At 37.3% G+C, this 26,773-nt stretch overlaps 4 protein-coding genes across 15 annotated transcripts; 3 read left to right on the top strand and 1 right to left on the bottom strand.

Moving 5' to 3' along the window:
• Positions 1,050-6,007, top strand: LOC105156690 (ankyrin-3). The gene is made up of 4 exons (XM_011072902.2): positions 1,050-1,613; positions 2,951-3,226; positions 3,816-3,953; positions 4,249-6,007. Exons 1-4 carry the CDS (start codon positions 1,245-1,247, stop codon positions 5,809-5,811), a joined length of 2,346 nt encoding a protein of 781 aa, XP_011071204.1. The 5' UTR covers positions 1,050-1,244; the 3' UTR covers positions 5,812-6,007.
• Positions 6,618-14,287, top strand: LOC105156688 (probable pre-mRNA-splicing factor ATP-dependent RNA helicase DEAH4). Its single transcript, XM_011072901.2, has 16 exons — positions 6,618-7,087; positions 7,613-7,705; positions 7,807-7,911; positions 8,243-8,460; positions 8,645-8,697; positions 8,788-8,904; positions 10,208-10,299; positions 10,725-10,811; positions 11,023-11,237; positions 11,346-11,438; positions 12,152-12,275; positions 12,703-12,850; positions 13,049-13,118; positions 13,352-13,509; positions 13,587-13,762; positions 13,863-14,287. The coding sequence occupies exons 1-16, from the start codon at positions 6,888-6,890 to the stop codon at positions 14,017-14,019; spliced, it is 2,106 nt and encodes a 701-aa protein (XP_011071203.1). The 5' UTR covers positions 6,618-6,887; the 3' UTR covers positions 14,020-14,287.
• Positions 16,524-20,259, top strand: LOC105156687. 2 transcript variants are annotated; one of them, XM_011072900.2, is made up of 4 exons: positions 16,524-17,052; positions 17,568-17,999; positions 18,091-18,397; positions 18,507-18,681. In XM_011072900.2, the coding sequence occupies exons 1-4, from the start codon at positions 16,579-16,581 to the stop codon at positions 18,593-18,595; spliced, it is 1,302 nt and encodes a 433-aa protein (XP_011071202.1). In that variant the 5' UTR covers positions 16,524-16,578; the 3' UTR covers positions 18,596-18,681. The 2 variants fall into 2 exon arrangements, with proteins under 2 accessions (XP_011071202.1, XP_011071201.1); XM_011072899.2 differs by lacking the exon at positions 18,507-18,681 and adding an exon at positions 18,704-20,259 and having other exon boundaries at positions 16,526-17,052.
• On the bottom strand, positions 19,680-26,313 carry LOC105156686 (cyclin-dependent kinase G-2). Of its 11 annotated transcripts, none has more exons than XR_002286569.1 (8): positions 24,032-26,312; positions 23,528-23,663; positions 23,332-23,420; positions 23,028-23,139; positions 22,827-22,933; positions 22,419-22,740; positions 22,162-22,237; positions 19,680-20,380 (listed from the first exon to the last, which is right to left on the bottom strand). XR_002286569.1 is itself a non-coding variant. In XM_011072896.2 (6 exons), exons 1-6 carry the CDS (start codon positions 25,732-25,734, stop codon positions 22,638-22,640), a joined length of 2,250 nt encoding a protein of 749 aa, XP_011071198.1. In that variant the 5' UTR covers positions 25,735-26,312; the 3' UTR covers positions 22,270-22,637. The 11 variants fall into 11 exon arrangements, 1 of the variants encoding a protein (XP_011071198.1); XR_847372.2 differs by having other exon boundaries at positions 19,680-20,302; XR_002286572.1 differs by lacking the exon at positions 22,162-22,237 and having other exon boundaries at positions 19,680-20,302; positions 22,419-22,512; positions 22,585-22,740.

The following is a 26,773-nucleotide window of genomic DNA, read 5'->3' as shown; positions in this document are numbered from 1 at the left end:
TAATGCACAACTTAAAGGTTTTTTTTAAAAAAAAATCACACTCTAAAATTGTAAATGAAAAAAATATTTTTTTTTTCCATACTATATTTAGGCGATGGTTGCGCAAGTAAAATTCCGATAATCTTAGTTATCACGACTTAGGTCACCTAAATAAATGATGAGCATTTATACAATATGAATTATGCTATACTCTAATGGCTCTTAATCCATATGTGATTATTAGAAATTAGGCTTGTAATGATAGTAAATAACTTAAATTTGACTCAAATTCCTTCACACTTACTCATTACGAGTCCTAATGAAATGTATTAATAAAAATACATTATCCCAATATGAAATATTCAATTTTGTATAAAATAAATGATTTTTGAAATGCATGGTGTTTGTAGGTTGGAGGAAGAGATTTTGCAGGCCAATTCCGGCTATAAGTAAACACCAACTGCTTCTGTGTCTGCTAATGGGTAACTCTTTTTATCATCTTCTTTTGCTTGGCCGGTTAATCATATTTAATTTCCCAATCACTCAATAATTCTTATGCTTTCTACATCGTCTCCTAAAATATTAGGGAAAAATGCAATCAACAAATTGCATTATTTTGAAAAACACAAGTGAATAAATTGCTATTATTTTTTTGTAGAGGAGTAATTTGCTCATTTGTAATATCACAAAAAAGTAAACTGCATTAAATTCTAAAATATTATATCTCACTTTAATGTTATATGTTTACATTGTACACATAGGTAGGTATATTGTACGCAGTTTGACATTAAAATTATAGTTGACGCTAATTTATAACATTAAAGTGTGATAAAAGATTTTCGGTAATAATTTAATTTAAACTAATTAGTAGAAGGGGAGGGTAAAAAGGTAATTGAAACCTTTTATGGTTATTGAATTAATTAGCAAGGTTGATTTTTTCAAAAGAAGGAGAATCAGAGTAATTAAATGGAGAATGATAAAGTGTCGTTATCTCTAAATCATCCACAAAATTAAACACATTTATATCTTAATTATTATAACCACTCAATGTCAACAAAAATATATAATATAATTAAAAAAAATAATGTTTAAAAAACTTGGTTAAATCAAGTTTTTATTCATCCTCACACTCCACACTTGTACCGCTTCCTCCTGTCTTGTAAGCTTCTCTTCTTCTGCAGGCGCCCACGCACATTTCACACACCGTACTGAGAAAACATCACGCGTAATTGGAGCTTTGATGTGATATTGCGAGATCATTACTAATGTCCACCACAGTATTCACCACCACCTCCAGCGGAGGCGGAGGAGGGCAGTACATGATCGGAAGGAAACAACAGGTTTTTCCGGTGGGGCTTCACGCTGATTACGATGAGTACGAGACGATTTCTCAACGCCTCGTCGACGCTGCTCATGTCAATGATCTCCAGCTAGCTTTGGAGCTCGTTTCTCATCCATCTGTTGACGTTAATTTCATCGCAACAGTTTGTTTGAAATCCAGGAAAACTGAGGTTGTGTTGAACGGGGAGTCGGCGAGTGAGGTCCGTATCGAGTTCGAGGAGTTCAGGACTGACGTCACCGCTCTTTTCCTCGCTGCTCATAACGGAAATATGGCGCTTGTCAGGAAATTGCTGGTGATCAGTCTTCCTAAACCTTCTAGTATTAATATCTATAATTTTAAACGTTTTCTTCTTCTTTTTCAGGCAATCGTCAACACTGTTTACCTTTGATTTGGATTTCTACTGTGCGGAGTCAAAGTCGCATGTTTTTATTGCATTAATTTTGATAATCACTGTATTATTTCAAATTAAGTGTAGCATATTTGTCATGTTACTTAATAGTAAATAATATATTATTTAAATAAATTGCTATTTAAATGTATTCATCTATAATGAGACGTTTATTTGTGGACCTATTGATTATAATGTGTGAAGTGCATGATGCGTGTACTATTGATCTAACGTGAATCGCCAACCAAAAATCAATTTCAAGAGTTTTGTAATTTTGGTATATCATTCTCCTCCTATACGAATTTTGACCTATTTTGCAATAATTATTATAATTTCTAGAATCATTATATGTGTAATATTATTGGTCTCACATGAAATATTAGTAATATGTGAGGAGTTTTTTTTTTTATTATTATTATTATTTCCTATTTTACTAATTTTTCCTTATGTAGGTGTGTCTGTATGTGTTTTTCTTGCAACTTTTCTTTTTGTCTTCTACTCGATTCAAGTTTAAGGTTGCATGTTCCGATTTCTATTTTTCTATCTGAATTTTACGTCACTTTGAGGTGAATATGTAGTAGTTTATTGAGCTTCTTTTGAAGTATGTCTTATGTTCTTATAGAGTCTGCACAGATAAAAATTTTGGTCCAAGATTTCAAAAATTGAATTCTATGTACTATATTTGGTAAAGTTAGCGATTATGCAGATTTATATTGAGTTTTGATTCGGAGTTGTTATGTGCGCTGAAAGCTTTATTCCCATTTTCAAATTGGTGGCAATTATTAGTAGGAGAATTAAATAATTATTTCTTGTTTGCCTTTCTTGAAGCCCAAGGGGACCTAAAAGTCTCAAAGTGAATATTAATTTACTAATGGTTTCTTTCTAGCATATTAATGTTATACATGATGTCTAATCAGAATAGGACTCTTTGTCTATTCTATCTTTCCACGTCGACTGATCTAGATAGCAAATATTGTCTATTTGCAAACGGAAAAAAATTCAATGGGGGCCATCGGTGACATCCTTCGCAATTTTGCACATAAACTTGTATTAGGCAAAGAACACCCCGAAATAGGCCTTAGACATTATTGGTACCGCATTCACTAGCAAATACGTACTGTTTTTTTTTTTTCTCCAGTACTTACCTTCTAATTTCTGGGGCTAGATTGTGGTCTGCACGCGGATACGAATATACGATCCATGATAATTAATTAAATCTTGTTGTTCCTCTCGGAGGACAGAATGTCGGAGCTAATGTCAACCAAAAATTGTTCCGAGGGTATGCAACCACAGCAGCGGTCAGGGAGGGCCACCTTGAGGTGTTGGAGATGCTCGTGAATGGTGGGGCTGCTCAAGCTGCATGCGAGGAAGCCTTGTTGGAGGCATCCTACCTGGGGCGGGCCAGACCTGCTGAGCTGCTCATGGGCTCTGAAATGATCCGTCCTCATGTTGCGGTGCATGCCCTTGTCACTGCATCCAGCAGGGGGTTTATTGATTTTGTCGAAACACTCATCAAGGTACTTCATACTGCTTTTTGTTTGCGTCTTTCATGTGAAATATTATATGTATTTCTTCAAGAAGATACAAACATAATCACTGAATGAATGATTGTGCTTTAACCCAAGTATTAGGTTTAGGTGTTCAGCTAGCGCAGAATGTTTTAGAAATAAACAATCTAGGAGTTTTTATTGAACAATGGCCAAATATGCTAGGTTTTGGCCACATGATAAGTTCATTTCCACTTTGCTCATTTGGCTCCCTTGCTAGTGAGAATTGGAATTCATGTTTGTGTGTGCATGTGTCAACTGTTACTCTTTAATGGAAAGGTAATATTAGTCAAGTATTTGCAAATTATTGGCTAAACAGAGTGCATAAGTACTTATATATATTAGTGTCTTAAAAGATGAATAATTAGCGTTTTGGTTGGATATAATCTAGGAATCATGGAATCTTCAAACAATGACAACCTTTCTCTATATCCATTTTAATTTCTTGTTTGTTCTTTTCCCCTCTAAATTCAATTGAAGGGAATTTGGAGTTCTAATATGACAGAGGAAGGCATGCTCCCTATCTTGTTCCTATAAGTTTGTTTATTAATTAATACAGAACGGAGTGGAAGCCAATGCAAATGCCAGGATACTCCTGCAATCTTCAAAACCATCTCTCCACGCCAATGTCGATTGTAACGCACTTGTTGCAGCAATTGTCAGTAGGCAGGTCTCTGTTGTTGACTTGCTGCTAAAGGTAATCATTACAAGCTTTTGAATTTGTAGCGCAGAGTGCATAAATGCAGTATCAACAATAGCCAGGCCCAGCCTCGTCTCATAACATATATATTTATTTTAGAGACATGCTTTTTGAGAACAAGAATTCAACAATTGGGATGACCCGTACTTAAGTCTTATTTCCAGATAACAGATACCCCAAAACAGTGCGAAGCTGGGTGTTGACTGCAACTTTTTGCATACAACCAGCATGAATTTCAAAATATGGCATTTATTCTCTAACATTGATCTATTTTATGTTCGTGGAGAAATAGTTGGGATGCAGAACAGATACCAAGGCTAGGCTGGGTGCTTGGTCATGGGATGTAACTACTGGAGAAGAGTTCAGAGTTGGTGCGGGGTTGGCTGAGCCATATCGTGTCAGTTGGTGTGCTGTGGAATATTTTGAATCCAGTGGTCTTATTTTGCGTATGCTCCTTAAGCATCTCTCTCCTAATATTCCGCATCTGGGTAGGGCAATTATCCACCATGCCATCCTATGTGGCAATGCAAGAGCATTCGAGGTGCTTTTGAGTTGCGGTGCTGATATAGAATTCCCAGTTGAAACAACTAAACAGATAGACTTCCGCCCAATTCATTTAGCCACACGACTTGGGTTGGCTAAAATTCTTCGTCTCCTGATAAATGCTGGCTGCAATCTCAACTCCAGAACAGGATCTGGGGAGACTGCACTAATGATTTGTGCTAGATATAAGCAAGAGGAGTGTCTTAAGCTTCTGGCTTCTGCAGGTGCTGATTTTGGTTTGACTAATATGTCTTCTCAGTGTGCAATGTCCATTGCTGGATCAGTGCGGTGGATGCTTGGCTTCCAACAAGCAGTTGTGGACGTGATTCGAGCTGGAAAAATAGCTCAATCTAGCAACGCTGAAATATTTTCTTCTTTGTTATTTGTAACTCGAGCAAATGATGTCGAGGCCTTAAAGAAACTCATTGAACAACCAGATCTGAATCTCAATGAAAAAGATGAGAGCGGATTCTCAGCAGTTATGGTTGCTGCAGCAGGTGGTCATGTTGAGCCTTTTAGGCTTCTTGTTAATGCCGGAGCTGATGTCGAAACTTGTAATAAGTATGGCGAAACAGCACTAAGTCTAGCAGAAGCAAATGAAAACAGGGATTCATTCGCAAAGGTACTATCTGCATATGCCTATGCAAAGGGCAAAAGCAAATCTAACGGATCGTCTGCTTTACATCATGCTGCACGCCTTGGCAACCTGGATTTAGTTCGAGAATTGACACATGAGGGTTGTGATGTTAACATTCTTGATTCTGATGGCTACACTCCGCTCATGCTGGCAGCAAGGTCAGGCAATGCGAGTATGTGTGAGCTTCTCATCTCATGTGGGGCGAAGTTTGATATCGAGAATGCAAGGCATGAGACTGCACTTTCACTCGCAAGTAAGAATAAAGATGGAAGTGATGCAGAACGTGTGATATTAGACGAACTTGCTCGAAGACTTGTACTAAGTGGGGATCATGTGAAGAAGCACACAAAGGCGGGAAAAGGGGCACCCCATGTGAAGGTGCTGAAGATGGTAGAGACTGCAGGATTGTTGCGTTGGGGAAAATCGAGCAAGAGAAACGTTATCTGTCGAGGAGCTGAGGTCGGTCCAAGCTCAGCATTCAGATGGAACCGTCGGAAGAAGCCTGATGCTGATGATCCAGGTGTTTTTCGGGTGGTGACTACAAAGAATAAGGAAATCCATTTTTCTTGCCGTGGGGGAACTGAAATGGCCAAGCTTTGGGTAAGGGGAATAAGGCTGGTGACCCGGGAAGCTATTTTTGGAAGGAATTCTGGAGATGTCCACATAGTGCATTAGGATTTTCTTGAAGTAGCATACATATCATATAGAGTTCTCTCTGACCATCAACAGTGATGTGTGTTTGCAGAAATCAAATTGCATACTCCATTGTCTACTTAGGCTGGTCCTTCGTAGGGCAGCTTCTCAGATTTACCAACATGAATATGATTATTTGTAGGAATTCAAGGACAACATAACATTTATGTCTCTGTGAGTTTGTGTGTGTATGCGCTGACGCGAGATCTCATAGTGTGCGTTTGTGAGTTTACAACGTGCTGAGTATGGTGCTTGCATAAGCCAGTTCAGTTGCATGGTTTTCTGAAGTTAATGCAATAAGGTAGTATATATTGTACTCTTATCGGAAAATCAATTTCAATTGCTATCTTTTTGAAGAAATTTTCATTTTTCAATCAATTAGCACTTTATCTTCTTGCAGTATTGCTAGAAAACCATGGTGCTATTAAATTTCATATTGAACTTGAAACTAAACTTATAAATAAATCATTTCGAACTAAGTTAAGGTTTTTTTCTTAAACACTCACACACTCAAGTGACTCAATACACTCATGCACACATCCTGCTTTAAACATAAGGCATTCTGTAGAAAATATTATAAAATTTAAATGTGAAATATATATTCTTTTGATAGCTTAATTTTTTTTGTTCAAATTAAATTAAATTAAGCTATTATAAAGTTGAATTTTAACCAATCTAATAATTCTTTTAAATAATTATTGATTATAGATTTTGATTAACAAGTTTGAGACAAACTAAACCTGTTTACCTGTCTAACTAAAGCCATATTAACTTAATTGTGGGAAACCGCAAAATCAGAACTCACTGGTGTGGTGCATTCGTCCTTCTCTAATAGTGATTTTTACAAATAAGTTGCGTGGCGCTGTTTTTTCTTGCTTGGCGATTTTGCTTCCTTGCCTGAAAATGGCCGTTAAGCAGCGCTTTTATGCAGATTCTTAAGAAGTAGTGTTTGAAATTTCCCTTAAGATCGCCTAAACCCTAGCAAAATCTCCCGACTTCAAACTGCTCGATCGGTTCCAAATTCCCGGTGATTGTTTGTGTTCTTTATCAGTTTTCCAATGGCGCAATTACCTATACTCCAATTCGAAGAGAAAATTGTAGAAACAGTAGAGAAAAATCCTGTCGTGGTAATAATTGGAGAAACTGGTTCTGGTAAAAGCACTCAACTTTCTCAAATTCTTCAACGGAGAGGTTACACGAAATCTGGTTGCATTGCTGTTACTCAGCCGCGTCGGGTCGCTGCTGTTTCTGTATCTAGGTAATTTTCTCGCTTCTCAATAAGTTGTTTTTGTTATGAATTTTACTTCTGCATTTGCGTGTAGACTCTTCGAGGGCATCTGATTATTCGCTCTTTTTTCATGCATTCTGATTTTAATTTCCTTATGTATCCTATTGTTAAGTAGTTTATTTGGAGAATCTTGTTTGAATTTGGAAGCGTAATGAGTGAACTTTAGTAGTGAGTTGTTGTCTTTCTAGAGTAAGAATTGTTGTTTGTTCATGTACTTCTTGTATTAATTCATGTGAAACTTACTCTGCTAAAATTGTTTCATCTGGGAAGAATTTAGAATTATGGTTACCTTACCTGTCCAAAGTTCCACTGGGTACTTTTTGGGTAAGTATGATTTCCTATTTTTACATGCAAAGAAAGCATGGCCTTTGTTGATTTCCCACTCTATTCCCAAGTTTTTTGTTATTGTTTGTTATAAAGATCACGTGTTTGTATGTGTTCAATGGGTGTCTTTATGTATTTCTAATTTATTTTCCCTCTTGGTTTAATGCACAGGCGTGTTGCGCAGGAACTCAATGTTAAGCTTGGGGAGGAAGTAGGTTATGCCATACGCTTTGAAGATAGAACTTCAGAGAAGACACTGATTAAGTAACGTGGCTTTATCAAGTATTGAGAAACAATTGTAGGGAAGTGAAAATTTGTATTTAATCACATTGCTGATATTAACAGGTGACAAATTTCATGTGCAGATACCTAACTGATGGAGTTCTCCTTCGTGAAAGTCTTTCCAATCCGGATCTGAGTCAATATTCAGTAATTATATTAGATGAAGCTCATGAGAGGAGCTTAAACACGTAAGTCTCAATGTTATGATTGCATCTGTTTATTATAGTTAGTGGTAATAAGCTGGTACTTCTTAGTTGTACAAGATCCAATGATGACAGTGTCTAACTTGGCCTTTGCTATACAGATGCCTGAGGGAATTTAGCCCTTTGCCTCTTTTTCCCCTTCTTTCGGTTAACCTTCTGTTTTCATTTTTGTGTTTGCATTCTGCAGTTAAATGCTTTCTGTATGTTCCTGTGAGATTTTTGTGTTTAGGATTGTCTTTAATCTTCCATATGCTAACTTCCCTGGTTTCCCTTGATAGAGTTTAGTAGTTTGATATGTGCTAATCTATCTGAGCAGGGATATATTGCTTGGATTGATGAAGCGGTTGATTAAGTTACGTGCATCCAATTTGAAGGTTTTGATCACTTCAGCTACACTTGATGGTGAGAAAGTATCCAGATTCTTCTCTAATTGCCCCATCCTCAATGTCCCAGGAAAGTTGTTCCCCGTTGAGATACAGCATAGCTCAGAGAGACCCAAAAGTTATCTTGAAGCTTCTCTAAAAACAGCTATTGGTATGAGCAAGCTTTAGATGTTATGGCATATCAATTAAGTATCCTCATTTTGTTGCTTCAGTCACTTTTTTGTGTTTATCAAGTGAGGGTTAGTGGGAGGAGGTGCAGTATGGTTCGCTGTCATTGCTCATCACATTTGCTTCTAGTCTGGATTCTTATTTAGATGGTCTTGCATGTTCTGTAGATATACATGTTCGAGAACCAGAAGGCGATGTCTTAATTTTCATGACAGGACAGGTTTGTATGTTTTTTCTTGTCTGCTGCACCAATGCTGCTGTAACTTTCCAATATATTTTATTATTAGACAGATATTAGTTGAAATTGTAGGATGATATCGAGAAGTTGGTGTCAAAATTGGAAGAGAGAATCAAACACCTGGAAGAAGGGTCTTGTATGGATGCTATAATTCTTCCACTTCATGGATCTTTGCCTCCTGAATTGCAGGCTAGTCATTATTTTGCAACCAGTTGCTATTTTTCTCTTACAAATGAAAAATTGAAGTATCTTTGTCTGTCTGTAATCTGTATTGCTGTTTATGTGTTGTTCCTCAGGAATTTTTATTGAAAACTTTCTGGTCTTTTCCGGTGCAATTATCTTTGTTGCTGTTCTGATGTATGCCTAGGGGTGCAAAAGAATCTGGCTCGAGATGAGTTTTAACAAAATTTCAGGCTTGAGCTCAAGCCTACGAGTTTGAATTTGAGCTCAACAAGCGTATCTTTTAAGGCTCAAGATCTAGCTCGAAAGGAAGAAAAGATTGATTTTTGCTAAAAGAACTAAAATTTTAATTCAGTTGTATGAAATAGTTTAAGATTTAATTTCTGAAAATATCTGTTAAACAAATTAGATTGACAAAAGTCTTGGATTTGATAATAAGAAGAGGTTATTCATTTTATAGCAAAACTAGTAAGTAATTTGAAATAGTGGATTAGCGACTAATATGAATAGATGTTAATAACGATAATTAGAATGTTTTTATTAATTTATTATTACAAAATTTAATGAGAAAAAAAGTTTGTGCTCTAATTAGCTTAATGGTAGAAATATATGACTTTGTAATTACTGTTATCTATATAATATCAGTGTAGAAGTAATATTTTTAATAAAAATATAGAGAACGTATTAGATTATGTAAACACTTATACATAACTTGGTATTATAATGCATGTATTAAATTAAAAAATATGAACAGAATATGAAAAAACTATAATTCTTAGAGCATGTCACTTCTGCACATAAGTTTTTTCGGAGGAAGTTCTTATTTTAATTAAATTATATAAGAAATTAAGTTCAATAACATATGATCTTTAAAATTAACATATATTTTCGAGAAATAAGATAAGAACGACTATAAGAATAGATTATGCAGATACGACGGTAGCTATTAAATTCTTATCTAACTATAATAGAAAAATGTTACAAACCAAGCAAGTGCAGTAACTCTGAAGTTGAATATCATGTAGGTTGAGAGCCCCAAGGATGTTGTTTCTCGTGTCATTATTAACGCCTCAAATTGCTTAGCAAAAAGTCTTTTGTTGATTTCATCATCTAGAACTTCTGTTGTTCTGTTTCAATGTAGTGCCACTAGTTTGTAGTTCTGCTTGTGTTTTGTAATTATGTAGCAATATTAGTTTTTGCTCTTTGTCCTGAAGGTGCGACTTTCCTGTTTCAGCTTTAACTGATATGAATTAGTCTTCTTAATAAATGTTCATTTCCTTTTTGTCACTTCTTTATTTGCTTTACCCTGCAGGTCCGTGTATTCAGTCAACCACCTCCCAATTGTCGTAGATTTATAATTGCTACAAACATAGCTGAGACCTCTTTGACTGTTGATGGTGTGGTGTAAGAGACTTGATGCTCTTTGATTTTATGTGTTGCTTTGTGTATAAAATGTACAGTTGCATTATGAGGATTCTATTGCAATTTATAACCTAACTCGCTGTATCGTGGATGTGGATATATGTCCAAGTATAAGATCCATCAACCTCTGATCCTTGAATTTGAGGACAGAGTCCTGATCCCTGTGTTGTGTAGATATTTCAATGAATTTTTAACCAATTTCTCTAAGAGATTTTTACCACATACTTTTAATTATGGTCAATTGGAAATGTTATTGCAAATGGTTCATACACTGCTGAAAAGGAGAGGGGTGATTCTTTTTTCATTTTGAATCTTTTTGAGCAAAATTTCAGTTTCTATCCTTTATTTAGTTTCATGTTAAGAGTCTTTCTTGTTGTAACTTTTGTGAATTCTGATTTGAACTGCAGCTATGTAATTGATACCGGTTTTGTGAAGCAGCGACAGTACAACCCATCAACTGGCATGTATTCTCTTGATGTTGTCCAAATTAGCAAGTATGAGACATATACTCCCATAATCAGTGAAACAAAATTGATTTTGGTGCTTATTCTTCATGCGCATGGATTTTGTACTTCCAATTGGGTGGTGCTAGTAATTCTTGTTTTCCTGACCATGCTCTTCCCTCAAATTTAGATTGCAATGTATATGTATTACGTGGAGGCTGTATTTGATTGATTTTGTTACCTTTTTAATTGTTTGTTTCAGAGTGCAGGCTAATCAGCGTGCGGGAAGAGCTGGAAGGACACGTCCTGGAAAGTGCTACCGTCTGTACCCTTCCGTGGTTTACAAGGATGACTTTTTGGATGCTACAGTCCCTGAAATACAGAGATCTTCCCTTGCGGGAAGTGTGCTCTATTTAAAATCATTAGACCTCCCGGACATTGATATTCTCAAATTTGACTTCCTTGATCCACCTTCCTGTAAGAAGGCATATCTTTACCTGCTTTCTATTTCAATCTTGATATGTTTGTGATTTAATATCTATATATGCATCTAGATGGTGAGACCTTGCTTTGCCTTTGCTGCAGCTGAGGCTTTGGAAGATGCCTTAAAGCAGCTATATCTCATTGATGCCATAGATGAAGATGGTTCAATCACAAGTCTTGGACGAACTATGGCTGGAACAAATTCTTCTCCGAATAGAAGTATTTTCTTAGCATGGTGCACTCCTTTGCCACTGGTTTTTATACCCGTTGTCTCCTATTAGTTGTGGTGCACACATAAATTAGCAGCGTCTAAAGCTTGAAAAATTTAAGCTCCTTGTTCCCAAGGCATTAGTAGTGATTAACCAAAACAAGCTAAAACAGCCAAGCTATAACCCAGTTAATGTGTTTATCAGAGATTCCATGTCTTTTCTTTTGTATTCATTTGTTCACTTTTCTATGAATTTTGGGCTAATCAAGATATCACAACCATTTGTGTGTCTATATGACTTTGGGCCTTATAATGCCGTGACTAGAAATATTTACTCAACTCTTGTCTTTTTGATTTGTAGATGCACTTTTATGGTGTGATGAACATGTTGAACTAATTGGAATCAATACCTAACATGGGCAGGAAGAATCTAGAGTCTTCGGCCGTACTTGTCTCTCTTCGCCATTGTCTTCTCTGTATTATGCTGAAATTTTTTTGCAAGCTACCTAATCAAAAAAGAACTAAGTTCGTCATAGTACCATAAAAATCTACAGATTTACAGCCTGCCCAAGCTTCAACATTTACTTTTAACTTGATGTTTGATTAGTAGCCTAGAAACAACAAGGAGAAAATGGGAGTTAACATGGAAATTGTTTTTTGGGAAGTCTGCTTTAGAGTTGAAATCTTCTATCATATGCAGAACTTCCACTAGAACCTTCACTGTCGAGGACTTTGTTAGAGGCAAATGAGTGTGGCTGTTTATCTCATGCTTTAACAGTTGCCGCAATGCTATCAGCAGAAACTACATTGCTTTTAGGTCAAAGGTACATCTTTATCTTCTCCTGTCTGTACGTGGTTTCCTTATGCTGGCACTTACAAGTGCTATATACGATGTCGCAAGAAGTAATTTGTATGTTATGAAAGATCCCTGCTTATGTCAAGACTAAACTGTTGCACAACTTTTGTCTGTTTAACTCAAAAGCTTGTTACACAGACTTGTTTATTGTATTTGCAACTTTACCTAGTTGGAACCAAGGAAATGAGTCTTGAAGACTTGGAGATTCAAAACTTGGAAGAACATTATCCAGTGCCTTTAACTGGACCAGAGGATGCAGGAGTAGAAATTGAAATTCCTCATCTGTGATAGAGTCATTGTTTTGTTACATAGGCTCTTTTAAACAAATATTTCCAATTATTAAGCAGAATCAAATTCTTCTTATTGATCATACGTAAATTCAATTTGTCTCGCAGTAAGAGCACTGATAAGAAGCGGAAGCATACTCCTTCACACCTTCCTGATGGTTCTGGGTGGGGTGACCACATCCAGTTGTTGCAAATTTATGAGCTTTGGCATCAAACTGACTACAGCACAGACTGGTGCAAGGAGAACAACTTGCAGGTACCAGTTTTTTTGTTTTATTCATGGTAGTTTCTAGTTGCATGCATGTTGGATACTTTGTGTTTTAACTCGTTCAGATTTGTACTTGATACAAATTGATAGTTTTTATGTTGGAATGTTCTTACTCCTGAAATATTCGCCTCATGTGAATTATATTGAGAGATTGACTCATTGTTGCACTTTATCTTGCTGATCTAGGTGAGAGGGATGATGTTTGTCAAGGATGTCAGGAAGCAGTTAACCCAGATAATGCAGAAGATTGCTAAAGGTTAGTATTGTGTCCGTGTGTGTGTTTATGTATTGCATATATTTCTATTTAAGTTATTTAGTTTGTGCAACTTCTACCTCTTACCTTGAGGAATATGCACTAATATCTCAACTGCTCTATTTAATATCTGCCAATTAAGTATGTTTAATCCCTCTAGATTGGAAATACAGATAATTCATTGTACTATTCTAATTGCTTTCCAAATTTTGCTCCCCATGTTTCCATATTAACAGGATCCATGGATGTTAAAACAAGTCAAAAACGGAAAGAAGGCCAAGATTACAGACCTTTGAGAAAAGCTCTGTGTTCAGGATTTGCAAATCAACTTGCGGAGCGAATGATTCGTCATAATGGCTATCGCACCCTCGGTTTCAAGTCACAGTTAGTTCAGGTAGATGATTCACTAACCAAATGAGAGAGAGTCATTTCTCTTGATTCACTCACTTTGTGCAAGTTCTTGTCCGTCAGGTGCATCCGTCATCAGTGCTGAAACCAGATGAAGATGGTATGCTCCCAAATTACGTTGTCTATCATGAACTTATTGCTACATCACGGCCATATATGCGTAATGTATGTGCCGTTGAGATGCAGTGGGTCAGGCCAGTCTTAGCTAAACTCGATAAAATAAATGTCAGGAAACTCAGGTTGGCAATCTTTGCACTTCTGTGATATGTTCACTTCTTAAAATTCGAGTTTCATTTAGAGCTTGCATTTCTTGTGTAACCTGGTTTTGTGCTTATTCAGTGGCGGAGGCAGCCAGTCCCATGAAGAAATTCAAACGGAAAACTTAAACCTGCCGAAGGATGATGCTGGTGTTCCTCAGCCCCTTGATGACCGAGAGAGTAGAATTCTTGCAGCTCGGGAACGTTTTCTTGCTCGTAGTCGTAAAGCCAACAAATAATAGTATCCTTTCATGTTCAAATATTTTGCAAGACCTATACGTTTGTTGCCCGATTCATCTTGGAGTCGTCCGGTTGCATCTTGACAGTTGAGGAAGATTGTAAGTTGTATATCCTTCCTGGCTTGATGTCTCTCGGAGAGTTGAGGCCATGTAAAAACTTATACCTTGTACTGTAACATGATGATTGTGAGGGTGAGTTTCATATATTCTTATTTTTCTGTATGGAATATATATTCATTTACAAGAAACTAAAATGAGTTGGAGTGCAGAATTTTCTGAATATTGCGTCAGCTATTATGTGGGATGTGGCACTTAACCTAGTCGTAGGAGTAAAAGTGACCGTGTTGAATGAGCTCAGCTGCTGATCTTTGGATTCTCAAAATTGTATTTTATTTCTTAAGTCCCTAGTTGAGTTAATGTGGGTTCACGAGTAGGCACAACGAAATTGAGGAACCTTGGAGTAGGGGATAAAAAAATAAATAAATAAATGATCTTTTTTAAATATATAATTTCAATATTTTTTCAATTTTTATCCAAAAAAATATGTATCAAAGTATCGAATTTAAAAAATAAAATGTAACTGAATCGAAAATTGAATTATAAAACAAAAACAAAAATCGAATCGAATTTTTCGATTGGATTCTATTGGTTTACTTGAACTGTGAACATTCCTAGCTTGAGCCAGGAGAAGCATTTCAGAATTCAATCAACCATATTGGAAATTCCTATATATATGTGTGTTGAATTTAGGAAATTATTTTGGAATACTGTGCAGTTTGGGTGAAATATTGGGATGTTTTTCCTTTTATATCTTTGGGAGGATGGATTTATATATTGGTGGAGTTGTAATGATTGAATTTATACTATTGTTATTATACATTATAATGGCTAAAAAAACATCAATGTATATGACTGTGTGTGTGTGTGTGAGAGAGAGAGAGAGAGAAAATAATGATTGGTGATAATTAGGCATGTGAATAGGGAGGGGTGTTGCACCTTGCCACTTTTCCCACCCTGGATTTTGGTTGGATTATGATTTTATAACTAGTATCCTGTTCATTTAATAGAAATGATAATGGGTTCAGGTTGAATTTGAACTCGTGCTAGTTGGAATGAGTTTTGAAGCTTTAAACGTGTTTAAGAACATGTATAGATTTTAATGATTTGGCTACGGATGCGTCTCGATTATTTCATTTTATTTTTATATATTTTATGTATATTTATATAAAATGTATTTGTACATATATAAAAGAATATGTATAATATATTTGTACTTACGTATAATACATAAATCTATTATTTTTATACATTAAAATAGTGATAAATAGTTTATAAACAAATTTAATATTTATATAAGTAATATAATTTTTAATATTTTATTGCCTAAAATATGAATATAAAAAATTGCAAAAAACATATCACCTTTTAATAATTTTATTATTTTATATTATATTTGCACATATTAATGCATTTGAAAAGATATATTTTCACTGTCATAATTTAGTCACAAAAAAATATTTAATTTGTAATATATTTAAACTTGGGCACTTTTCTTGATTTTCCCGTGTGGGACAAGGGAGGGACGTTACATTTTCTATGAACTACCTGCAAATGGCAAAAGCCAGCCATATCCGACGCCACCTTCCCCAACTGCTGCTGCTCTACCTAAATTGTGCAAACGCAACTACTTATTCTCATACTCTTCTTGTCGTCCATCTCACAAACTAAAAAGAAAAAAAAAAGATGAAGATTTGGCTTTTCCTCTTCCTCTTCCTTCATGGACTCAAATGAAATTATCAAGAAACACAACCAAATCACGAGTTCAGACTTGAACTTGAAGGTGTTCATTAGACGACACACGCCGCAAACTCCCAACCTTAAACCAATTTTCTTCTTTACTTTGTGTGCTCTTGCGTTGCGTGATACTCTTGTAAAGTTATGCTCAGCATCACAGATAAAGATGCCCTTTCTCTAACGTCACCTCAAACATTATAATATGGTTGCAAAACTACTGCATTTGCTTCATTAGTTTACCATAATAACATCACATATGTACAGTGGACATCAGGTGGTGTTTGCTCCTCTACCTGAAGAGTGAGGGAAATGGAAAAGATAGACAGACTCTGGTCCAAGTCCCAATTTCAAGACCGACTTCTTTTCAGGAAGCTATACTGGGGCCATTGATTAGGAGAAACATCTAGCAGTTTAACATTTCCAATTTTTTTATTTCTTGGCAGCCCATCTGCACCAATAGACTTCATTCTTATGCATCACATTTGGAATTTTAAAATCCTGCAATTGTGTAATAAGAAATTGTGATGATGGTGATTTGTCATTTGTGTTGTCTCATCGTCTTTCTTCCTTTCCAACTTTGATAAAGTTGAGGTTTTTTTTTTTTTTTTTTTTTTTTTTTTTTTTTTTTTTTCTTTTCTTTGATTGATTAGCTCAAGGTTGGCTTTTCTCCATCGATGGCCGAGGGTCAGGGGTTTTTTTTTTTTTTTTTTTTTTTTTCTTTTCTTCTCTTTGATTGATTAGCTCAAGGTTGGCTTTTCTCCATCGATGGCCGAGGGTCATATACAAATAGAGGTGGAGGGATCTGCAATCCCGCATGAAAACACCCCTCTGCTTAAAATTCCAGACCAACCTCAAGAACCAGACCTCCCAGATGATCAAGAAAATGATAAGGAGACTCTTTTGGATAAAACCCTCCAAAGATTAGATTTTTTTATGTATTTCTTGGGATTTAACCAGTCCACAGTGTGGAGCTTTTTGCTGTCTTGGGGGGTTTTTTTGGTTATCGGGGTCTTGCTTCCAGTGGTGATGCTTGAGCTCTCTAACTGTCCAGGGTGTGAAAAGGGTCAGATCAAGAGTTTTGAGATTGGAATAGTGGTTTCTCAGGCTTGTTTGGCTGCTGCATCTTTGATATGCCTTTCTCACGACTTGAGAAAATATGGCGTTAGGAAGTTCCTCTTTGTTGATCGCTACAGTGGGCATGTGGAGAGGTTCAGTGACCAATATGTACAGAAGATTTCAGTGAGTAATGCTTCAAGTTACTCGTTTTTATCACATTGAATTCTCAGTTTTTGTAAACTCCACTCCAAGTTTATCGTCTATCTAAGTTTAGGTTTGTCTGCGCCTCTACGGGTTGGTTTTTATGACAAATTTTGACAGGGTAGCAGTATGGTTCATTGTAATTGTTTAGACTTGATTAATTCAACTAGCAAACCGATATTCTTTTAAACCTCTCAAGATTCTAGTAAAATATTATCCATTTATCTCCAATGTCTTACTGCTTTCTTAGCGTATGAGGTTCTGTGTATTTTTATCTTCTGAAAGACAAATAGAAGCACACAGAAATAAACAAATAAAGGACTGTTTCAAGCAGTGCTCCAGTTCCTCTGTCTTATCAGCATTACATGAATAGAACAATATTTGCAAGATTCTAAGATAATCTTATGCATTGGACAGAGTCAGAACTTGTTCAGTGTGTAACATACTGACTTATTGCCCGCTAGAGCAAATTTCAAGGGTCTTCCTTATCTCTGCAGGGTTCTGTACGCTTACTGGTGCTATGGGTGCTGCCATGTTGCCTTTTGAAGACTGCACGTGAAATCATCCGAATTATGTATGTTCATCATGAGTCATGGTGGCAGTCTGTTGCAATTTTGTTAGTTTTCGTGTTTTCATGGACATATGTGACCGCTATCATTCTTTCAGCCTGTGTCTTGTTCCATTTAGTGTGCAACTTGCAGATCATTCATTTTGATGACTATGGGAAGCTTTTGGAAAGAGAACCTGATGTTATAATATTGCTGCAAGAACATGCCCGCCTGCGCAACTACCTCTCCAAAATAAGTCACAGATTCAGGATATATCTTCTTCTACAGTTTGTGATAGTCACTATAAGCCAGTTTATGACTCTGTTCCAGACTACTGGATACAATGGAATCATTACTTTCATCAATGGTGGGGACTTTGCTGTAAGTTCCAAATTTTTTGCTAAATATTTCCGTTTCATCTACCGTATACTTGATTGGTCCTTCTCATGGTACATCTTTTTCAACTTTCTAGGTGTCATCGGTAGTCCAGGTGGTGGGAATCATTCTTTGCTTGAATGCTGCAGCCAAGATATCCCACAGAGCCCAAGGCATCGGAGCACTAGCAAGTAGATGGCATGCTTTAATGGCTTGCAGCGCTGCTGATGTATGTCCATTGAGAACTTCAAATAGCATCGGGAATTTGCAGGCTGCTAATAAGTTGGGCTCGTTCCATACCGATTCGTCAGAAAGTGATTTGGAGTCGCTCGATTTTATCACAGCGCCAACAAATATGCAGCTCGCTTCCTACATGTCTTGTTACCACAAGAGACTGGCTCTAGGTACCATCTTGTGAACTTCTGTTGTTGATTGTTGTTGAGCTCCAAGTCTCCAACACATTTCACTATACCATGATCACCTGCTTTTTACTAAAGAATAATTTGTGAACAGTAGTCCTCTTACAAGAAGACAAAAGTCTCATACTGTGTGTACATGCTGTTCTCCTTAGAAGAAGAAATCATCTCTGCTACCCATGTTGAAACATTTCGTGAAGTATCTAAACTGCACTGTCCTTTTTCTCCTTCACATGTTCTGTTAAGTGTTTCAAGTAATCCACACAATTAAGCATTTAAAATATTTTCATGCAGTGATGTATCTGCAGAGCAATCCAGGGGGAATCACGATTTTTGGGTGGACGGTTGATCGAGGTTTGATCAACACAATCTTCTTTATTGAGTTGTCGCTGGTCACATTTGTACTAGGCAAGACCATAGTTGTCACACCAGAGTAGTGCATAATCTGTTGTATCTTGCGCCACCTTTCGTGATGCCCAAGTTGTAAACGCTCTTGAATCTAGGCCCTGCGTTTGTCTTCTTCTATCAAGGGTGCTGAAATAGGAAGCAATCAGATAAGGCAGCCACACACATAGGAAGTTTGACAGTAGAGTTGCTATAAATAATCCTGGGCGAGTTTCCTACTCGTCTTTGTCTCTTTCCTTTTCGGTTTTCCAGCTGGGAGGAAGAGGCTGCAAGACCCACCTCCAGTGTGAAGTCCCCTGCGAACACTCGTACAAATTATCAGTAAATAAAAATGATACTGATGTTTGCTGTAAGAACAAATGAATGGACTTCATTAAACTCCGTGAATCATTTAAACAATTCATTTTATATCCACTTGCTAGTCACAATTTGACGTTAAGGAAAGTGGTTTGGGACGATGCTTTTGACACCAGTACATCCAGCGGTAGGATTCAACTCTACTTCCTTACTTGATAGGCACTCTTGCAGTACCGACTGCTTGTCTCCTATCCGGTATATTTTTGCAACTGTTGATGATGGCAGTTTTCAGTTTCTGGCTCAAGAAACGCGCACGCTGATTGCCCGCCAATTATGTTTAAAATATGGGATAAACTAGCCAGAAACCTACATGCTTTGGGTTAATGCTTGAAAGGTCTTGTGGGATGGGGTCCTTAACCATTTTACCGTCAAATTACGCCCTATATATTCCAATTAAAATGGTCAAGACAAGTTTTTTTTGTTCATATTAATCATTAGGTCTAACTTTCCAGGTGTTCCTTTCAAATTGTTCAGAGGGAATATTAGTGTCTTTTGGGATATCGGGCGATTTGGTAGAGTAAATCATCTCTGTTAATTATCAAAAGATTACATGTATTTTAAACTAAAGTTTAAAAATGTGTAAAACGAACAGCTGTATACAATACTACGCGCATGTGTAACAGAGACAGAAAACTGATTAGAATATTGTGAAAATGATGGAAAAGAGAAGCTTGATAAACAGAAGCGCCTCCTCAGCACCCACTTAGCTTCGAGCAAGGTGAACACCAAGCCTCCTTCCACTGCAACTGAACAGTAGATCACCCGAATCTCTAGAGCTTTACTGCCAAATGCCTTTCTAAAGCATATCATCATTCACCAAGAACAGGGTCAGAAATACCAATATAGGTCAGGTGTCCTGTCACTTTCAGGTAACCAGCAACTCTTGTCCATCTTTCCCCAATTAAATTACTGCCTCTTCAAACATCAAGAATAACTCAACCGAGCCAGGGCAATACAATCAGATCAAGGATACTCACAAAGCAATTTCCTCTAATCTCCAAACCCAAGCTCTCGCTAGCACGATCATATACCTACAGTCACCATACCTCATACTAGTCGGCACATAATGCACCAAAACTTATCACCTGCACATTGCATGAAAAACTGCTCGTTCTACTCCAAAAGAGCTGCCTGTTAATCAGAAGAGCATAGCAGATGGTCATATTCAGTCAACCAGTACCCCCTGCCTCTTTGTTCTCGAAGATAAACCTATTTTCAGGTTAACAAACCGATGTTGGCCACAAAAACATGGGTGCTTTATCAATGGAGTTCTTCTACAATAAACATGCAAGATTCCATTCATCATTTTACATAACCAACAGTGTAACATCCTGGAACTGTTGATCCAGCTTTTGTATAATCAAGAAAGCCATACCTAAAGTTAAGAAATCATCATATATTGAGAGCTAAATCACCAACCGTGTGAAGAGCATGTCACCCTATATATTTATCTTCACTGGACCCAGATAAGAAACCAAAAATTTAGGTAAGTCCAGCTACAAGCCCTGACGGGGTAGATGCTTGGCAGGATTTACTAATGCAGCACCAAGGAGAAACTTTATTACAAGTATGCAAGACTGAGAAGGTTACAGTGAAGAGAACATAACAAGAACATACAGTGTGACATTAGATACATAATAAGCAGTTTGAGTTAATGTGATTGTATGCACGTGAATATCATCGAAACAATACTATACAGTAAATCCATCCACAACGATGAATGAAGCATTGCAAGATGGGAGTCCACCCTCAAACCAAATAAGTACTAACATCCCCATTCCCGATTGTTCTTGCCTTAATGTGAAAAAGGACAGAAGCGACATAATCCTTCAGGCCCTTTAAGTCCATTCTTAACTGTTCAAATTTTGCTTATAATAGCAGGGATTGGATTTATAAATGCTTAATTACCCGCCCAAAAGAAAATGTGGAGAAGTGGATCATATTCACCGCTCCTTTCAGACAATGTAAAAACTCAGTGCTAAAATAAAAAACTGCAAACAAATTGATTAAAGAAGTACTATAGGGGATGACAAAGTTTGCAGTGTTCCTATATTGTACTTCAGGGGACAAATATGAAATTCTGTGAATGGAAAATAATTTGAGTTTCTAGTGGTGCCAACTGGTAATCTCGATCACCTTGTATGCATACTGCAGTGACATTTCAGATGGATATACAAATGGGTTAAGGAAGAGAAACTTGCGTCCCAAAAAAAACCCAGGTTTATTAAAGGAAGAACCAATCTGAATGAAGTTCATCACTACTAATCATATCAAATAAAGTTGACTTGGCACGACAAGAGGATGCAAATATAAGCTTATAATTAGGCGGCATTTGGTTCCATATCCCTCCAAAAGATCGAAATATACAACTATCCAAGAGCAAAAAGGTAAGAGACCTCTAACCATCTAACGCTATTATTAATTATTCACCACAAAACAACATTGAAACAATCCAACTATACATTTTCTAAAGCACTCATATCCAACAGCAAAAATATCACTCGCTCAGGCATACAAAGACCTAACTGGATTTTTGAAAACTACTACCACAATATGCTTCAACTGCATGGGTGCCACTAAACTATTCATTTGTGCACACAGACTGTTGAAACAATTCAGTTCCAAAAAGAATCAGTACGTGGTCAAGAAGTTTTCACCGAGCAGAGGTGGAAGAAGAAAAAGTTTCATCAAGAATTTATAATCTAAAACCCTATGATTGTATTCAAAAGTCTACAAAAGTTACATAAAAAAAAGGCAAGTTTAATGTAAGAACTTTTTTCTTATAAGCATAGGAATTTACTTCTGTTCATGGTCTACAATGGGTAGCATGAAATGATGAAATGCACACATGTCTCCACATGTCTCCAGGAATTAAAAACTAAGGATCTAAAAACCTAGGTATGACCCTAACTCAGCAAAGTAATTCCACATGAGCACAGAACACATTCTTGATTCTTGGTTACATCCGTAAAATCAGATTTAATATTTACCTCCTGGGTGCTATACCTCAGCAAAATTCTTCGCAGTGAAAGGGTAAGAATGTCTCCTCCGGTTTACACACCATCTCTTGCAAACACAATATGAGGATTAAAAATTTATAGCACCGTGAACATTAAGTAAATCATACTATTGTGGTATTCAAGATCAATTTTCAAAATGTTTACAGGGGGGAACCAATATAAATGTATGCTACAGAGAAAAGATCAGTCAGAAACAATTCCCTAATAGGAAGATCCTTGTGCCACACCTTTTCGGGCAAGAAGTATTGGAGATGCATTCCTACTGTCGGCAACCCCAAGAATAGAGCACGGAATGTTGTCCACCTAATTCATCAAAGGTGCCTGCTATAAAAAAACATGATTTGATACTCCCACAAGCAATTTTTTCAACTTCCTTCTGGCCTTAGCTCTCACCTAGATCTGTATGTATCAGATAGTACAGAATCCAAAGAAAATAGTTCTGGATGCTATTGGCCGAAAAGACCACCAGTGCCTAATTCCCCTTGCTGCAACTCCTTCCTCCTTTGCTCTTCTAATGGGTCTGGACTCTTCATTACTCTTCGTATACGCCTAATATCACAACATTAAAAACAAGGAAAATTAACATCAGAAGATCCAAAAATCTATGGTAAATTTATAGTGTGAAGGCTAAGTACCTGTCTTGTGCATGGTGTGCAGGAAAAGTAGGCATAAACTCCTTAGACTTGGGGAGTGGAACTTCACGGAACCATTCATGGTTAAGAGCCACTTCAGCGGTTATCCGCTGCATTAGAAAATAGAATCTTCTGATTAAACACACAAGACAATGAAATTCAATCTTTTGAACAAATTAAGTGGAAGATGTAATGAACCACAACCTTTTCAGGGTCATAAGTTAGAAGCTTGTTCAAAAGATCAAATCCGGCATCAGAAAGCACAGGTGTACCAGTAAATGATGTCGCTGGAAATTTCCTACGCAATAGATTGTACCTGAAATAAATGCAAGTTGTTAGAAGCAACACACATTTTACTCTAAGTAACTCACACTGTCACCAATGGAGGCCAGAAAGCCACACCAGATCACCCAAAGCTGGAAGCCTGGGAAAACAGTGGCAAAAAAGAGAACATGAATTTTGATATCAACTTGGGTAAGGATTGGATATACAAGATACAGATACTTACTGATGCTTGACGAAGTTCACCTTTACTCCAGGGAGTTTGGAAAAACCAGGCCAAATTGCCTCGTTCGGAGTACCAAGGATTCTAAATATCTGCAGTATCAACCCCAAAATAAGGTAACTAAACCAATTATTTCTATAACAGCTTTAGTATCCAGACCAGGCAAAGTACATGGTATGAACTCTCAAGTTGTGTTTACCTTGTCCAGCTGATCAAACTCTGTCTTCCCATTGAACAATGGCTCTTTTGATAATAGCTCAGCCATAATGCATCCAAGGGACCACATATCAATTGCGGTAGAATATTGTTTGGCTCCCAAAAGAAGTTCGGGTGCCCTGCAAGTGAACTAATGATTCAGATTTTCTTATTGATGTATACAAAATAGAAACAAATACAAAATGAAATGCAGAGTAAGCACATCAGCTTATAATACCAAGGGTAGATCGCAGTTGCACCAATTGTTTATTTCAAGAAGCATGAATCTCCTATACCATATGAATGGAACTGACAAGACCACCGAAGGATAAGCACACAAATTACTACTAAAACATCATTTTCATGATTGAGGTACAGTGGTAAGAAAACATGCACTCAGAATAGAACAGAAATGGTATGCTCATAGGAAACTAGACAGCCAATATGGTTGAAAAAGGCCAGTAAAAATTGCACATGCCGAAGAAGATATGCATAAAGTGATGCTCACCTGTACCACAGAGTGACCACCAAATGAGTATATGGTTTCAATGGGCTCCCATATTGACGAGCCAGACCAAAGTCACAGATCTTCAACTCACCACGGTTATTTAAAAGCAAATTTGAAGTTTTCAGATCTCGGTGAAGCACCCAATTGTCATGTAGATATTTGACACCCGCTAAAAGCTGGAGCATGAGACATTTCACTTCACTTTGACTAAACGGCTGTTTCATAGTCTCCATCAATGCCTTAAGATCATGTTCCATATACTCCATGACCATAAAGATGCTGTCAAGATTGCTTCCCACAACTACTTCTTTGACATCCACAATAGAGGGATGATCAAAAGATAGAAGAATGTTTATTTCTCGGAGCGAAGTCAAAGGAAACCCTTCTCTCTCTTTCTCCATCTTGACCTTCTTCAAAGCAACAATTTCCCCAGTCTTCTTATCCCTGGCTCTGTACACAACCCCATAAGTCCCTTCATCAATCTTGTTGAGTCTCTCAAACTCATCAACACTTCTGCAACCTTGGAGCATATTAACACTCCTCTGTGGGAGTTGCGCTGGCTCTGGAGTACCATGAGAGCCATGACCGTCCTCGGACTCTGTTTCCGACTTGCTAACACTAGCACCATCATAATTGCGATCATCATCTATCTCCATGTACTCATTATGGTCATCACTGTCATGATAACTATCTCTACTGGAGGACCTTACACGTTCATCTGACGCAGAGGACTGCCCCCTAGCACCATCAGACCCTTCCCTTTTGACCTCCCCCACTTCTGGACTTATTGATTTACTATGGCCTCTTACTTCGGCTAACCCCAAACCAGGCTTCCTATGCAATTTTGGGATATCTTCATAATCAGAAATCTCACCTTCATCAGCTGGGGACTCAGCATCGTTAGCCCAACGAGAGGATATTATGGTTCGTGTAGGTACATAATCATCATCATCAATTGTCCCTGGTTCCGTGTTTTTAACCGATTGCTCTTCCTCAGGATGCAGAGAGGACGTTTCAGCAGGGAATTCTGACAAATTGGGTCTTAAGTTGACTTTAGGTGGTGATGCTTCTAACTTAACCTCATTTGAGACATTGGGTAAGGTCTGTACATTCCCATCAGGACTCGGTTTTGGGATAGGTGACTGGCGATAAGACTTGATCATTGGTGGTGATGGAGGTAAAGTAACAGTATCAGAAGCACTGCTACTTTTGATTGATCTACTTATGTTCCTATTGTCTCTATCCCACACAATTGGTGAGAACTTCCGCTTTTTATTCTGCAACGGAGATAAGTGGTTTAAATTTTCCATCTTTTTAACCTCAGCATCTTCATTAACCTGGGCTTCCGAATCGACAGCCTCGTCAGATCCATCACTGGAGAGCTCCCCGGGCTCTCGATCTATGGCACGTGCAGCAAGCTCACACCTCTTCGGCCCACCACCACTACTTCCAGAATCACTGCGGCTAGTAGTAGCATGATATCCACCATTTATCACCTCTCTTTCTTTAATATCCTTCTGTCTGATCCTACCCTTATATTCCAGACTATCGCGACCCTGGCCCCTCTCGTAATCCGGAACCCCATTTCTAACATGTCCGTCGTCCCTTTTCGCATGCCCATTCTCCTTCTTTGTCATCCCAAAATCAGTCTCACGGTCCCTAAACTCATTATCTCTATAAACCCCATGTCTTCCAGCAGCCATAAATGTGTAATCCTTCGACTTCGTAAGGTTGCAATATCAAACCCTAACCAGACAAAGGACTCGCCTAAATTCCTTTTCGAACAGAAAATCCCTAACCCAACTCCACGAGTCTCAATCAATCCCCCAAAAGTTGACAAAGTTATATGAAACAAAAAAGATACCCGAAACTACACGCAACAGAAATCAATTTCTTCCTATCCGAATTCAAAACACAGATCTGACACAGCACCAAATCCAAACACGTGTGACCAATCAATAACTCTCTCTCTCTTTTTTATATTTCTCAAGAAACAAGAACAAAGAACAATAACAAACCCCAGAACCCGAACAAAAGAATTGCCGAAAGGAACAGAAAACCCTAGAAAAATAAATAGTTGAGAATCTTCCCCACTACTCCGCACAGCGAGTGAAGAACTCAAAAATCAAAAACCTTACCGATAAAACAATCGGAGCACAGTGTAGAGAGAGAGAGAGAGAGCGCAAGGCGGCGCCTGTTAGCTTCTTCTACAGAGATAAAGTAAGGCGGCTAAGAAAGAAAGAGCAGTCGCCACCGCGTTGAAAGAGAGTCTAATTATTAGCTTCCTTTCTTTCTTTATATTTACTTATTATATTTTTTTTGAATTATTTGTTTATATTTAAAATTAAGACTAGAAAGCTTACAGTTACTGCCCAATAATTGACTGGAATATGCTCTTTAAGGTGGGCTTTGTGGATCAGAGGGTTGGGCCTCATCCCACTTAGAATTCAATCTTACTGGATCGGGTCCAGATTAATACAAGGCCCGACCCATTACTTCTCACATTAAAATTAAATTTTGAATTTGAATTTGTTTGAAGTAGCAGTCCTTAGACCAGTAAACATACCTGTTTGAAATCAAAATTATCAGTTGGAATTTTCAAGAATTTGATAACATATTTGCTGTTTTTCTTGATTGTTGAAAACGTTGGTAAAATATTTTATATGAAAATATGACATGGAAAAAGTCCGAACTCCGCTAAACATGTTACAATAATATATGATAAGCAAATTAGAAGAAACA

This window comes from Sesamum indicum, linkage group LG2 (assembly GCF_000512975.1).
Source record: "Sesamum indicum cultivar Zhongzhi No. 13 linkage group LG2, S_indicum_v1.0, whole genome shotgun sequence".
Classification (NCBI taxonomy): Eukaryota; Viridiplantae; Streptophyta; class Magnoliopsida; order Lamiales; family Pedaliaceae; genus Sesamum; species Sesamum indicum.
This window is presented reverse-complemented; position numbering and strand designations above follow the sequence as displayed.